The sequence below is a fragment of the Coregonus clupeaformis genome, chromosome 34 (assembly GCF_020615455.1).
Source record: "Coregonus clupeaformis isolate EN_2021a chromosome 34, ASM2061545v1, whole genome shotgun sequence".
In the NCBI taxonomy this organism is placed as follows: domain Eukaryota; kingdom Metazoa; phylum Chordata; class Actinopteri; order Salmoniformes; family Salmonidae; genus Coregonus; species Coregonus clupeaformis.
The window spans coordinates 14892373-14907818 of record NC_059225.1 but is presented as its reverse complement, the minus strand read 5'-3'; the positions used below and the strand labels follow the sequence as shown (position 1 = coordinate 14907818).

The 15446-nt window shown below is 43.7% G+C and overlaps 1 protein-coding gene across 3 annotated transcripts in view; it reads right to left on the bottom strand.

The window, feature by feature from the left end:
* The window catches only part of LOC121549870 (ras-responsive element-binding protein 1-like), a 67182-nt gene extending 59765 nt beyond the window's left edge, over positions 1 to 7417 (bottom strand). For 2 of the 3 annotated variants that reach the window (XM_045210459.1, XM_041861823.2), the window contains exon 1: positions 7044 to 7416. Coding sequence is in view for 2 of the 3 variants with exons in the window: in XM_041861823.2 (XP_041717757.2) it covers positions 7044 to 7083 (40 nt within the window). In the remaining variant the exon portion in view is untranslated. Of the gene's footprint in view, positions 1 to 7043 lie in introns of all 3 variants that reach the window. The other variant, XM_041861822.2, reaches the window with a different exon arrangement.
* Positions 7418 to 15446: the final 8029 nt, after the last annotated feature.

Here is a 15446-nt window from a genome sequence, read left to right as displayed (position 1 = left end):
TCCTACATTAGGACCTCTCCCATCCCATAATCCCTGTCCCCCTCCCCCACCTCTCACGCAGCTTTGCTAAGGGATGCTTTAAGGGTGTGTGTGTGTATGTGTGAGAAGGTGTCTGTGTGTGTGTGTGTGTGTGTGTGGGGGGGGGGGGTATGTCTTTTCGTGGCCAAGGAGGAGGGACAAGCAACAAGTCTGGGGGCATGTGATCCGGTCTCTATGGAGACGAGGTGTGTCCTGTGTGTTTGTAGAACAAACAATGGTACCTTTTCAACTGATGAGGGGGAGGAGGCTAGTGTGTGTGTGTGTGTGTGTGTGTGTGTAAGGTGGTGACCACATCATATACACTGTTGGAATGGGACAAGGAAGTGGTGGCTCAGTGTTTCTTCCAAGGATGCCCCTTTGAAGAGGCATTACGCAGGGCCAACCTTGCTGGATTAATAGGGATTACCACGGTAGAGTTGGGTTTAACAATTCAAATGCAAAGGAAATGTGATTATTGTCGTGCAATTCTATTCTACAAAGTTTAGGCCTACTCAAGGTTTGGAATTGTAGGCTAAAAGTAACACAAGGTAGCAAAATATGAAACTGCAGGAAATGGCTCGGGTGTACATTCAGGATGAAGCCTCTGAAAGCTATTAGCACGTCGGCCACCCATTGGCATAGTCATATCTGACATCAATGGCATCATTTCCCAGCATGCACCACTCAGGAGGGGTGTCATTAGAGCAGCTCATCCTTCTATATTTACTGCCTCCGCGCGTCTAACAGACCATCTGAGATAGCCAGACTAACTAATAGAGTCCTCTCTCGATAAGCAATTCCAAATGTGTCCTCAAAAGTGGCAGATACCGATGGCAGAAATCGACCATACCTAGCCGGGGGCAGCGGCAAGGTAGGGACCAACGGGGCAGGAGGATCGGAGGGGGAGACAACCTACTGTGCACTAGGACTAGGCTGTGTCCGTCCAGGCATCTCTCTCTAGTCCTGCACACACACCAATCACCAACCAGTACAAACGTTTGGTTGTTTTATGGCTCTTGAACGGATGTCAATTACTATAGTTCCATCCATTTGACTACATTTCTCTACACGCCTATTTACATTCTAAAAACACAATATTAGGTGGCATTTTAAAAAAGACAGTTTGCCTGAATAATTATGTCCACATGTTCAAAAACTTTGATTGCGGTAACTTCAATCTGGCTATATGTTGATAAAGTCAACATAACCTAAGTATGTTATATTTTCATGTTCTCTTCTCTACCCAGCTCTCTCTCTCTCTCTCACACACAAAACTGGTTGGACCATGCTGTTGCCGTATGCACTTTTTTCCTCTCCTTCTGTCTCTCACTCTGTTCCTCCCTCCCTCCTCCCTCCCCTGTCTAGCTCCAGTGAGCAACAAGTGCTGCCTGTGAGTACCACCCCTCCCCCCTCCCCCTCCAACCTCCAGAAGCTATCTCAAATCCTCAGCCTGCGAGCAACTGCCAGCTGACAAAACTGTTTAGTCAGCATGAAAGACAGGGAGGGAGAGAGCGATGTGGGGCTGGATGAGAGAGAGAGAGAGAGAGCAAGGAGGCTGAAAAGAGAGGAGGCTGAAAAGGCTGAGAGAGCGAGAGAGGGAGTGCAAGAGCGGGGAGGCATTCTTACTGCGCATTCTCCATCCAGTCTCCCTTTTTCGTCTCCATCAGTCTCTCTCCTCTCTCTTGCTCTCACTCTCAACATAGCGTTAACCCTTTCTTCTCTGAGACAGCCAACACAGTTTAGAGATGGCTGCTCGCAGAGGTGAAAAGTAACACTCAAACCACAGCCAGGAAGACAATCCACTCCATGGTAGGAGTATTTTGTGAGTAAATGGAGGACAATGGAACCGTATAAAGGTTCCCCTACCTCCACTACAACTCAAATAAAGTAACGTAAACAAAACAACAAGATTTAAAACTGTTTGTCTCATCCGTACGATGGAAACGGGCTGACTTAGGAGAGGAGGCGACAACTCTGGAGAGCGGAGCCATTGTTGTTCCACTTCCTGTCTCCCCCATGCTTCACCCCTCCTCACCCCAGGTGCTGCTGCAGCCTCCATTTTCTAGCCTCTCTCTCCCTCTTTCCTTTCCTCTCCCCTCCCCTCCCCCTTGTGGCATTCTTTCACATCAGTGGCACAGCCGTCGAGTTAGACTTTGAACCCGCAGTAAATACCTGCTTTATTTGCAGCCTGTGCTGGAGGCTAGGTGGTGGCCTGTGGTTGGGAAGGGTGTATGTGGGTGGTGGGTGTGTTTGAGGGGGGGGGACATGTATAGTGACAACTAGGAGCTGTGCAGAGGGATAAAGGACACTTAGGGCTCTGCAGAGACAGGGCCGACATCACCCTGGTGCAGCGTTCCCTCCCTCCCTGCAGCTTATCAGTTAGACCATGGACACACCCTGTGAGATGGATGACTTGGCCAATATTAACAACGCACTTCTGTGGGCCGACAAGAAAGAGTAGAACTATTGGACAATGAAGGTGCTACTGGTTGCTATGGCAAGCGATGCTAGTAAAATAGGTCACTCATTTCCCATAACAAATAAAAGCATCCATTCATCCAACCAAGATCATATTCACCAATGTAGAACGGATGGCATGGATTTTCTAGTAGTGGGTTGAAGGAGTAGTCCTGGCAGCAATCAATTCATCCAATTGTTTCCCGAATCCAACAACGTGATGCAATAGTACCTTGAGAGACAGGCCCCTAAACATTAGGACCTACTTTACACATTAGCTATGCAGCCAAGTGTCGCCTATAAAAAGCCAGTGCTATTAATCTAGATTTGGGACTTCTACCACAAATGTGTGGCTGTGCATACAAATATCACAGAGCCTCACCACTAGGCCTATATTTACACTGGGGCCTAGACCACAGCCAGGATATAGGGGGCTAACTATGGACTCACCCAATGGACATGTTGTAATGTCTACTGTAAGGTCCCTCCGTGTGTGTTTGCTGGTCGCAGCTTACATTCACACACCTGTAAAAGAAGTCCATCCCCTACTCGGTCCCAATGAAAACCTCCCTTTAAAGCAGCCTACGTGCACACAATGGAAGCACCGACACTGTCCTACTTAGCTGTTCCGTCCACTTCTCAAATTTCCGCCATCTCACTTGGCTGTCTGTTACCGTATCCTCATCAAAGCACCACCTTGAGCCTCGTTCCATCATTACATCAATAATGTTGGGGATGCAGCACATATAAGATGCAATACAGCATGTGTAACCTAAATGAAATGTGTGCGTTCTCATTTTTAAACAAGGAGTCAATGCATAGTAACAACTGCATAATCAAAAGAGGAAAGTTTATGAACTAAGCTATCCCCCCCTAGCAGTTAGGAGTAACATACATTTGAGGTTGTAAGTCCTGAGCAAGGAAGATTCGGGAAGAGGAGGGGCGAGGTGACACAGCGAGGCCGAACCCCAAGCTTGGATCCAATTTTGGAAACCATCTTCCTCAGGTTCCCTCTTTCCTCCCTCCTCTTACACCTACAAGTAGAGTCCCTATGTCCCCTCCACGCCCTCCCGGCCGGGGGATGGAACCTAATCTTATCTAAAAAAAGGCAAGTTAAAAATAGCCCTGGGAGCCAAAGGGCCAGCCCATCTGTACCCTTGGGGAAACCACGACCCATGGGGAAACCACGACCCATGGGGAAACCACGACCCATCTCCATCAGCAAGAGAGGTAAAAAGAAAAAGTGTCTTCGTTTTTCATTTTGACCCAAGACCTTCAGTGTCTTCTGGGTGGTTCGCCCCATACATCCCTCTCTTATTTAATTGATTTAGCGTTAGTGAACAACAACAGGTTAACAGCTAAATGAGAGGAGATATAGAATGAGGAGGAAGCGGGGCCAGTGTGGTCCTAATACCAATGCCATGGTCCTCTGTAGCTCAATTGGTAGAGCATGGTGCTTGTAACGCCAGGGTAGTGGGTTCGATCCCCGGGACCACCCATACATAAAAATGTATGCACACATGACTGTAAGTCGCTTTGGATAAAAGCGTCTGCTAAATGGCATATTATTATATTATTATTATTATGCCCAGGAGGAGGGCCCAGTGTGGTCCTAATACCAATGCCCAGGAGGAGGGGCCAGTGTGGTCCTAATACCAATGCCCAGGAGGAGGGGCCAGTGTGGTCCTAATACCAATGCCCAGGAGGAGGGGCCAGTGTGGTCCTAATACCAATGCCCAGGAGGAGGGGCCAGTGTGGTCCTAATACCAATGCCCAGGAGGAGGGGCCAGTGTGGTCCTAATACCAATGCCCTGCATTGTTGAAGGGACTTGCCTGTCGGCTTGCCATCAGGGGACACGGTGTTTAAGTCAGTGTCTTTGGGGGATGGATGGGGTTTTATTAGGCTAAATGGTGGGCTAATGAGGGCATAAGGGTGTTGAAGACTCTTAATTACCTCCCTGAGCATCCTTGTCTGGCCCAAACCTCATTGGGAGGAATGTTGATCAACTGACTTGGTTTCTCGTCAAAGAACATATAAGATTAAATTGTTCTCCTTTATGTTCATCCAAACTCCTAACAACTTGTGTTATCATTTGAGTGATGCTACAAAATGCCCAGTTTCACATCTGGACATTATTATGTTTAGTTGAAGGCTTAATCATTCCCTTGAGTAGCCTATTTGTTTTAATTATTTTACCAGCCATATATAATGACTGTTATTATTAGGACCATTTAGCCCTAAGGCAAAACAAACAAAGAAACAAACATCATTACATTAAAAACCTAGTTAAAACATAGCCGATCACATTGAATTGCAGAGATGAAACAACACAAGATGACAGAAAGTCAAACAATTGCCATTTCTAACCAGAAGAGTAAGACAGGTAAGACCTTACTTGAGTAAGATCCAAGTCCAACCAACAACTTAAACCAGAAATCTAAATGTAGACTTCTGAGGTGTGTAACTAGGCTACAACTGGTCAACATCATATTAAATTAAACATTGTTTTTGCACTCAGAGCATCCCACATCAAGGATAGAAAACTGTTCAAAGTGACTTCCTTGGCTAAACTGAGACCCATAGCTAGTCTATTTTGTCAACACACTAGAGTCATGAGTACCGATAATGCAGTGGATTTGGAGACCTTGTGGAGGGTGGAAAGCTGAGGACATACAAAGGGGACATCCTCTACTAAAGTGTGGTTCCACATTGATCAACATTCATCAACTATATCTAGGGTCAGAATTCAATAGAAAATAGCTGGTCAAATTAAGTTGTTCATCATTTATTTATATTCAACCACATCATGCTCTTTTTGGTGGAAGTTATAGAAATTATCATTTGAGTGATGATTACATTATTATTATTTTTTAAACGAAACTGTCTTCTTGACAGTGCAAAAGCATTTTCCTCTTATCCAGTCTACTATTTCATCTGCATGCCCTCGCTTGACTATGACTGCAGGGCCTAAACCAGGACAGGCTCATCATCTTTCTGTACCACAGAAAAACAACTTCTCTAGCCTATGTTATGCCTCCCTCAATACATGATACACTTAAAGCAATAAAGTCAACTGATGCATCCTGCTTACCCAACCCCCACCCTCACCCTCCCCTCATGTTGCCTTGACTTGAGTCGTTAGTTTCATCGCACATTCAACCAAACTATTCACGCTTTCAGTAGCCTATTTCTTCATCTTAAATACACCAAACATCTTTGATATAGATTATAGAGTTGGATGGTGAGTTTCCCTACAGCGAAATGACTGTGTTTGATCCCGCTGTCGCCGTAGGCCTACTCGTCTACAGTGTAGAATTTCGTAATGGAATGCGAACTGCTCATCCGGATCTGCACTCTCCTCCCTGTCTCCTTCCAAGTGGTCAGAGAGCTCGAGAGAAGAGGAACATCGCCCAGCGAGCTCCAAAACCGTGTTGCTTCTATTTTCAACCACCGACAAAACAGTCAACAATGCAAATATCAACAGGTCATCTCTCCATCACCAGACAACATGTTGTAAACAGAATAACAATGTAGACACAAAGTTACACTTTTACCCAGTGCTATTCTATGCGCACAGCAGTCGACGAGATCAAGGGACGAAGGAAAAAAATAGAAAAGAATGCCTAGCAACCATTATCTAACCAGCTCGCGCTACGTTGCAGTTCCCCAAGAGACAGAAACGTCTCAATTCATCACTTTCGAGCGTCTAAAAGACCTAAAAATAAAAACTACCCATGAATGATCACAAATAAACACTGTACACATCAACCATGCATTTTGCATCCTTCTCATTGTAGATGAGGCTAAACAAATTTGCATAAAGTGGATTATAATAATTCAAGAATGTAAAAAAGTGAGAAATAATGATTGACGTGTTTATTATCGTAATGATGAATGAGGAAAACTATAGACTAGTAGGATAACAAGCTTCATGATGAGTAGGAAGTACTGTTTCGGTTTATTTCCTAAACAATTAAAGATAGAATCGTGTCGAATCATTGAATAATTTGAATTGTAACATTTTAACACAGGCTACTCTTGAAAAGTAAATAAGTTTCGTAAACATCTCGGCAAGGTCAAAATGTAGCTAGCTATACCGACACATGGCCACTAAGCTGTAGCTAGGCTTCGATCAAAGTGCACTGAAGATATGGATGCTCGAGTGCAGCAACAGGCGGCTAGTTAGCTAGCAGACTTTGAACCTCCTCGAGCCCCCATCATTAAAAACACTTTACCGAGGGGGGAAGTTATAACTCCAACAATTGCTGTTGATTTGAAGAGGGAATTAGTAGCTAACTAAACCTTGCCGGTTAAAAAATAATAATATAAGGAAGAGACATTCCACCGCTCAGGCGTTTTAATCGTGGATGAGCATCAGGTCCTCATCGAAAGTAGGAAGCAAATGGGAGTTGCGAAAACTATCCTATCCACATCTCTTTTCGAACTTTAACAACTTTACGTCACAACAACTGTAAACTTCGCCAAACACTCAATTAACATCACATATCGACTAAACCAAACAAATAAGGAAGATTTAAGAGAATAAGCCGAGGAGCTAGGTACTTACGTTCGACTTTGTTGGGGTTGGGCTGCTTGCGCCGAGACATACTGATGATGGTGAATGGTGATGATGGGCTAAGAAAAAAAAAGAAGCTGCAAAGTTGTTCCGGAGAGGAATCAAAATGGCGTTACTGAGGATGTGCAAAGTTAAACAACTTTGTTCCCCCCTCTTTCTTCCAAATTCCTAAAGAGGAAGATAGAAGAAAGAGTTGAGAGACGAGAGGAAAACACTTATTTCGCTTTCCTCTCTGGCCGTCCCCAAAGCGCTGTTCTCTCCTCTCCCCTAAACCTGATAAGTAAGACGCATCACGTGTTGCTCCTGCTAGTCTCCAAGGGGACGTGTTACTGAGGCTGCTGCCACTACACTTGAGCCAGTAAGCATCTCTACAGGAGGGGTCTCAAAAGAGCAAAACGTTTTATCGAGCGGCGTGGTACCAATGACTACGTGGTACCCTCAACATAAAACTTCGAGAGAGGAAGTGCACGTGGAGGAAGCTCATGCCCTTTAAAGTTCTAGAACTTTGTTGTTGATCAACATTTAATTATGGGGCAACTTTGTACAATGAATAGATGCGATTTAAAATCAAACCTAACAAAAATACACACCTATCATTTAAAAATGAGTGTGATGATTAAATAATGTTTAAGTAGATACATGACGCAGTGATGGATTCCCAAGCAACCTATATTTAGCTAGTTTCAATAGAAAACATTTAGTTTCAGCTGGTGCCTGCATACCCCCACATTCCTCCAAGCCCTCATCTCTGGATACAGACCCCTCCCCGCGCCTATGCTCATCAACCACTGGCCGACAAACATTTCCCTCCCCTCTATACAGCTCAGCTGGTAGGAGCCTGCACAGCCCTCACTCACACTGTCTGGGCCACGTTGAGATTGAGTCAGATATATTAGGCTACATTACCAGTATTTCCAACTTTTCTATCATTTTTGTTTTAATTATTATAACTAAGTTAGTCTAGACAAACTACTTTCATTAAGGACAAATTAACTGAAGATTAAATGTGATTTTTTGGGGGGGTATGACTTGACAAGGACAGCAATGGAGTTGGAAAGAGCACAAACTGATCTGGGACCAGGCTAAGAGGATAAGAGAGTTTAGTCATTGTGGCTTCCTTCTGTTGATTAGATCCAACCTAAACTTAATTTGATTGGAGGTGTCATGTGTGACAATCACCACCATGTTTGGTCACACCACCATGTTTGCGTCCCAACTCTCCTCCAAAATTGCCAAAAGACAAGTGATGCTTTAGGAATGTTAATAAGGATGCTACTTGGGCTGTCATTTGTTGACATCACATAATTCTCAGAGACACTTTGCAATTTGATCTGAATATTGATCACTAATCATCCTAGTAAAGCTAAACTCTCTAGGCTTTGTATCCAGGTATGCCCAATCAACGGCAACTGAATGGAAAAGACGGCACCAAATAAAATAAGGAAATTAAATGGTGCTTATATTTCCAATAAGACATATACTGTAGCTCAATCTACACTATGGCATGGGACGTGGACTCATCTCAATAGACCACTTTTGAGGTCTTAAAACATCTGGCAAACATCTGATTTTGGGAGTGAGAGCTTATTTGTATATCTAATATCACAGAAGATACCTAACATATTTCACAAGGCTGAGTTAAAGAAATATGGTCATTGGTGAGCTGTTCGATTAAAGGCTCAAATGTTATTTTTTACACATAATGTGCATCAATTTTGTTTATAAAGAAAAAAAAACACACACTCCTGCAGTGCCATTCACTTATCTGAAGGAAATACTCACAGTATCAGCCTCATGAGCCTGAGATGAACATAAATTACATTACACCACTAATCCAATCAATTGTTTTCTTTCAAATTCAAATCAAACTATTGACAAACAATTAGCACATTTAGTTTCACGTTTCTGTGCATGCTTGCCTTGCCCTTGACCTGATTCACAAAAATGTTGGCTTTCCCCTAGGGTGGTTTCACTCTTTGTTATCAAGTGCTTGCATGCAAAAAAAAACATTTTATAAATCTAGGTTGCACAAACTTTATGATCTGCCATTAAAACACTCAAATAGGCATTTTAAAAAGCCATCCAATTTCATCACTTTGACTTTCAAGAGACTGTCGCCTACATGGTGGTCAAAAAAGTAGTTTGTTTGCGCGCGCACGCGCATATTTTAATTGCCAAAAGTGGCAGAGTGCCCATAGAGATCCTAATAAATGACCGATTCTGAGTGTGCCTTTCTGCTGTCACAAAACCCACAAAAATGAGTGTGATCTTATTTATTGAACGTAACCAAGGCTTCAACCCCGTTGCTAAGGAACAACCATCCCAACTTCGACAACAACAAAAGGGTGGATTCCATCGTGTGTGAGGCGGCCACAGCATCTCACATTCTGTAAAACAAGTTCCAGACTGGTCTGAGCCGCGCGCGACCGCGTATCTGCAAAGGAGTCGAACAAGTTGATAACACTCGACGCATATGGGTCACCATGTTTTAACTTGAAGAACTAGGCTATTTAACGCTGTCGTACAAACTGTAATTACACTGTATTTGACTCTACCCAGTACCCTCACACCATCCTCAGTCACATGAGTTAAACACCTGTTGGTTGTTTGGGGGATGACAAGCACATGCTGCACTTACTCAATTGCCTGTGAACTGTCTGTCAGGTTTTTTTTCCCTATAGGGCCTATTTCAAAGTTAACAACTTTTTAAGTCATTTTTTACACATTCTAGATGTGTTCCAGAAATTGACTTTGTGCTTAAAGAAAGTGTATGAACTACAGTAATTTGAGTTGTTAAACTAAGATGTTGCCCTGGCTGGCTCCAGCATGTGCTTGGAAGCAAATGCATAGATAAGGAAGGACAGGGGGAGTGGTGAAAAACCGGTTTCCATTGGTGACAGATGATTTGTAGGGAACAGTTGTTTGCCTTGCAGCCTGCATGGCACTGAAGCTGCACAGAGAGGAGGGCAACTTGTAAATGCTCTCTTTATAACTTGCAGATTCGGCTACTGTGTTCCAAGGCGCAATATGCACCAACAGATGGTGTGCAAACACTTCTTTGTGGCAGTTTCATTACACATAAACCACAATTTGGTTATGTCTATAATTCCCTTGACCCCAGAGAGAAAGGTTACTGATTGAAGTGCATAATCTACCTTTGTGGCGATTCATAGAAGAGCTTGGATGGAAGACATGGAAATGATACTCAGGCAAGGGGAAGAGAATAACAACAATTATAACGGGCAACTATATATTAGCCACAAGTGCAAGAATGTCCTCTCCGTCTAACATCACTTGTTAGGATTTTGCAGAGATGACAGTTCAGTGCAATAGAGCTAGACTCACTCTTCCATGGAAGTCTCTTTGCCAACAGATGTTTTTTCCGCAGCATTTCAAGAACTTTGATTTAATCCCATTCATTTATTTCATCCGGTACTCTACCCTGCACCTTAGACTGCTGCCCTATGTACATAGTCATTGAACAATGGTCACTTTAATAATGTTTCCATACTGTTTTACCACTTTATACAGTGGGGAGAACAAGTATTTGATACACTGCCAATTTTGCAGGTTTTCCTACTTACAAAGCATGTAGAGGTCTGTAATTTTTATCATAGGTACACTTCAACTGTGAGAGACGGAATCTAAAACAAAAATCCAGAAATTCACATTGTATGATTTTTATGTAATTAATTTGCATTTTATTGCATGACATAAGTATTTGATCACCTACCAACCAGTAAGAATTCCGGCTCTCACAGACCTGTTAGTTTTTCTTTAAGAAGCCCTCCTGTTCTCCGCTCATTACCTGTATTAACTGCACCTGTTTGAATTCGTTACCTGTATAAAAGACACCTGTCCACACACTCAATCAAACAGACTCCAACCTCTCCACAATGGCCAAGACCAGAGAGTTGTGTAAGGACATCAGGGATAAAATTGTAGACCTGCACAAGGCTGGGATGGGCTACAGGACAATAGGCAAGCAGCTTGGTGAGAAGGCAACAACTGTTGGCGCAATTATTAGAAAATGGAAGAAGTTCAAGATGACGGTCAATCACCCTCGGTCTGGGGCTCCATGCAAGATCTCACCTCGTGGGGCATCAATGATCATGAGGAAGGTGAGGGATCACCCCAGAACTACACGGCAGGACCTTGTCAATGACCTGAAGAGAGCTGGGACCACAGTCTCAAAGAAAACCATTAGTAACACACTACGCCGTCATGGATTAAAATCCTGCAGCGCACACAAGGTCCCCCTGCTCAAGCAAGCGCATGTCTCATCTGAAGTTTGCCAATGACCATCTGGATGATCCAGAGGAGGAATGGGAGAAGGTCATGTTGTCTGATGAGACAAAAATAGAGCTTTTTGGTCTAAACTCCACTCGCCGTGTTTGGAGGAAGAAGAAGGATGAGTACAACCCCAAGAACACCATCCCAATCGTGAAGCATGGAGGTGGAAACATCATTCTTTGGGGATGCTTTTCTGCAAAGGGGACAGGACGACTGCACCGTATTGAGGGGAGGATGGATGGGGCCATGTATCGCGAGATATTGGCCAACAACCTCCTTCCCTCAGTAAGAGCATTGAAGATGGGTCGTGGCTGGGTCTTCCAGCATGACAACGACCCGAAACACACAGCCAGGGCAACTAAGGAGTGGCTCCGTAAGAAGCATCTCAAGGTCCTGGAGTGGCCTAGCCAGTCTCCAGACCTGAACCCAATAGAAAATCTTTGGAGGGAGCTGAAAGTCTGTATTGCCCAGCGACAGCCCCGAAACCTGAAGGATCTGGAGAAGGTCTGTATGGAGGAGTGGGCCAAAATCCCTGCTGCAGTGTGTGCAAACCTGGTCAAGACCTACAGGAAACGTATGATCTCTGTAATTGCAAACAAAGGTTTCTGTACCAAATATTAAGTTCTGCTTTTCTGATGTATCAAATACTTATGTCATGCAATAAAATGCAAATTAATTACTTAAAAATCATACAATGTGATTTTCTGGATTTTTGTTTTAGATTCCGTCTCTCACAGTTGAAGTGTACCTATGATAAAAATTACAGACCTCTACATGCTTTGTAAGTAGGAAAACCTGCAAAATCGGCAGTGTATCAAATACTTGTTCTCCCCACTGTATGTCTTAATCTCCTGTTCTTTCTTTCTTTTTAGATTTTTTCTTTTAATTTAGTTTTTTACTTTTGGATTATGTGTCTCTTGTTATTGTATTGCTAGATATTGCTGCACTGTTGGAGCTAGATTCGTAAGGATTTCGCTGCACATGCGATAACATCTGCAAAGCTGTGTACGCAACCAATAAACTTTGATTTGATTTGATCCCTGAATATAATTATTCTAATAACATCATCTAACCAACCAGGAACTAGGTGAAAATGTTATTTTTATGTTTCTTGTCAGCTTGGTTCCTACTGGTTGAAGAGGTTTACAGTCCTTTCCTGACCCCAAATCACCATCATACCCTTTTGAAGACCCTGTCACCTGGGCTGTGTTCATTGGGCACCAAATGTAAGTAAACGGAGTGAAACAGGGAGGGACTACCTTGACTTGTCCAATAAGAAACACTCATTTTGGTTTTCATTTCTGTTTTCAAATGTTTTCTGCTGCATGTGCTAATGACCACGACTCTGGATAAATGTGAAACCTGTGTTGCCTATGCTGACACTGTCCTGTAATTAAGGGAAGAAACACTGACAAAGATGTTTCCAAGTTTGAACGGATAGTAGGATAGAAGAGTGAGGAGTGGGGAGGAGGGGAGAGAGAGAGAGAGAGAGAGAAAGAGTGGGAGGGGAGGGAGGGAGAGAGAGAGAGAGAGTGGGAGGGGAGAGAGGGAGAGAGAGAGTAGGTGGTAACATGAAGCCTCCTTCAACCCTGTCAAAGGATCCAAATGGTTTGGAGTGCTTGAGTGCTTTGAGATCTGACCTACACTGCAGTGTGGCTGTCTGTCCTACTAAAGGCTATGCCTAGAGGCCATCACACAGTCTGTGAAGAAACAACCTTGGGATTTGTCACAACAGTAGCAGTAGAACCGCAGTTAATCATTGACCTGTTGCTAGTCCCAATGTTGGTGTATCAGTGTGTAAGGTTGTTGCTGCGTTTGTGTGGTTGGGTGGGTCATGAGTCACTAAAATGGCGGGTAACTGAGGCTGGGCTGGGGCACAGAGATAGATAGAGGACTCTAGTGCCCAAAAGCCAGTTTTAGCATGGGCAGTGCCATTGAGGACCAGGGGTTGGACCCGGTTCAGGGAACAGAACAGAAAAATAACCACATTTTTAGAGGAACAGAAACAGAACCGGGAACAAAAGTGATCTCAAGTGTTCAAGGAACAGAACAGTTATTTAAAAATCTTGAGAACCGATTAATAAGTTTCTTTTGAGTTCCAAGCTATTTTTTCAGTCCCACAAAAAATACCATCAAAGCTCCTATGCAAAGCACTCACTCTGTCACTCAGAAACGTCTCCTTCCAGTGTCTGCCTGCCAGCTTTTTCTAGGCTAGTTAAGGATACTATTAGTTATCATGTTTCATGTTTGGATTTATTAACTAAAAAAAGGTAAGACGTGTTTTGAATTCTGGTGCCGCTGCTTGTTATTAGCTCTGGTCCAGGGCATTGAGCCAATGTTCGGACATTCAATGTTCCTCCATATTAGCCGCTCCTCCGTAGGTAACTAGCTATAATATAATATAATAATATAATTATGTAATTCAGTGAAGTAGGAATGACAGGCCTACTACTAATATCCTAAACACATTATAATGCACATCATATCCTGATGCTAAACACTTAAATCCAAGCCTCCTCCATGTCTACTCCTGTCTCTTGCTCTCTCCCCATTCGCAAAATTTGAGTCGCATCGTGCGCCCTACACTTGTCCATCCATCAAGCATGTAAACAATTAGCTTGCCCGGTGTGGTGAGACTGATGGTTTGTCGAGATTGATGGTTTGTTGACAACTGTAGCATTTTAGCTAAGCCTAACCCAGCTACGGAAGGAAGTGACTTTATGTAGTCGGTTAGTAGAACTAACGCAGCAGATTAGGATAATTAATACAGCAGTATAAGATAATCAACATAGCAGGTTAGGAGAATGAGGTTACGGTTAGGAACAGGGTTAGGGTTAGGCTTAGCTAAAATGCTACAATTGTCAACAACTGTTATCCCTAACGGACAACTAGATGGGGCTGTACTAGCCACAACCATACAAACCATTAGTCTCGACAAACCATCAGTATCTTAACACCGGTCTATAGCAAGCTGCTCTATCTGCGCTGATTGGTGGAGTAATTGAATGAGCTAATTGTAAAAACTATGTTGATTTCAGGTTAAAAAAGGAAGAGAAAGGAACAATATAAACCAGTACTTTTTTGGGTTCAAACCGGTTCAGAACTTTATTTTGCTGGTAGGAACAGTGGAATGGAACGAAACAAATAGTGGTTCTGTTCAGAACAAAACGATTGGAAAATAATTTTAGTTCCAACCCCTGTTGAGGACTGTCACCATTTTCACCAACTGAGTGGGACTTCCTATGGCTTAAGGAAGGATCACATAATTATATCCAGGTCATCAAGAGGGATCAGGCAATTAATTATACTCATGAGCAAACATTCCATGACTGGGGTCCTCCCGAGTGGCGCAGTGCTTGAGGCATAACTACAGACCCGGGTTCGATCCCAGGCTGTGTCACAGTCGGCCGTGACCGGGAGACCCATGAGGCGGCGCACAATTGGGTTAGGGGAGGGTTTGGCTGGCCGGGATGTCCTTGTCCCATTGTGTTCTAGTGCCTCCTTGTGGCGGGCCGGGAGCCTGCAAGCTGACTTCAGTCGCTAGGTGTATGGTGTTTCCTCTGACACATTGGTGCGGCTGGCTTACGGGTTAAGCGAGCAGTGTGGCAAGAAGCAGTGTGGCTTGGCATGGTTGTGTTTCGGAGGATGCATGGCTCTCAACCTTTGCCTCTCCCGAGTCCGTACAGGAGTTGCAGCAATGGGACAAGACTGTAACTACCAATTGGGGAGAAAAAGGGGTAAAAGTACAACAACAACAAAAAACATTCCGTAACTTGAAGTGGCAGTAAATTGCTGACCTTGGCTTTAAACCTGTTCAAACAAAACACTCCAGGTGGCAGTATGAACCCTTTCAGTATGTTTACCAACTCATAGAAGTAGTAGAAAAAGAAAATGGACTACTTTAAAATGTAGATGGCTTCAGTGAAGCTCCCCATGCTCTAACACAGGGTTTTCCAAACTCGGTCCTACCCCCCCGGGTGCACGTTTTGGTTTTTTGCCCTAGCACTACACAGCTGATTCAAATAACCAACTCATCATCCAGCTTTGATTATTTGAATCAGCTGTGTAGTGCTAGGACAAAAACCAAACCTTCACCCAGGG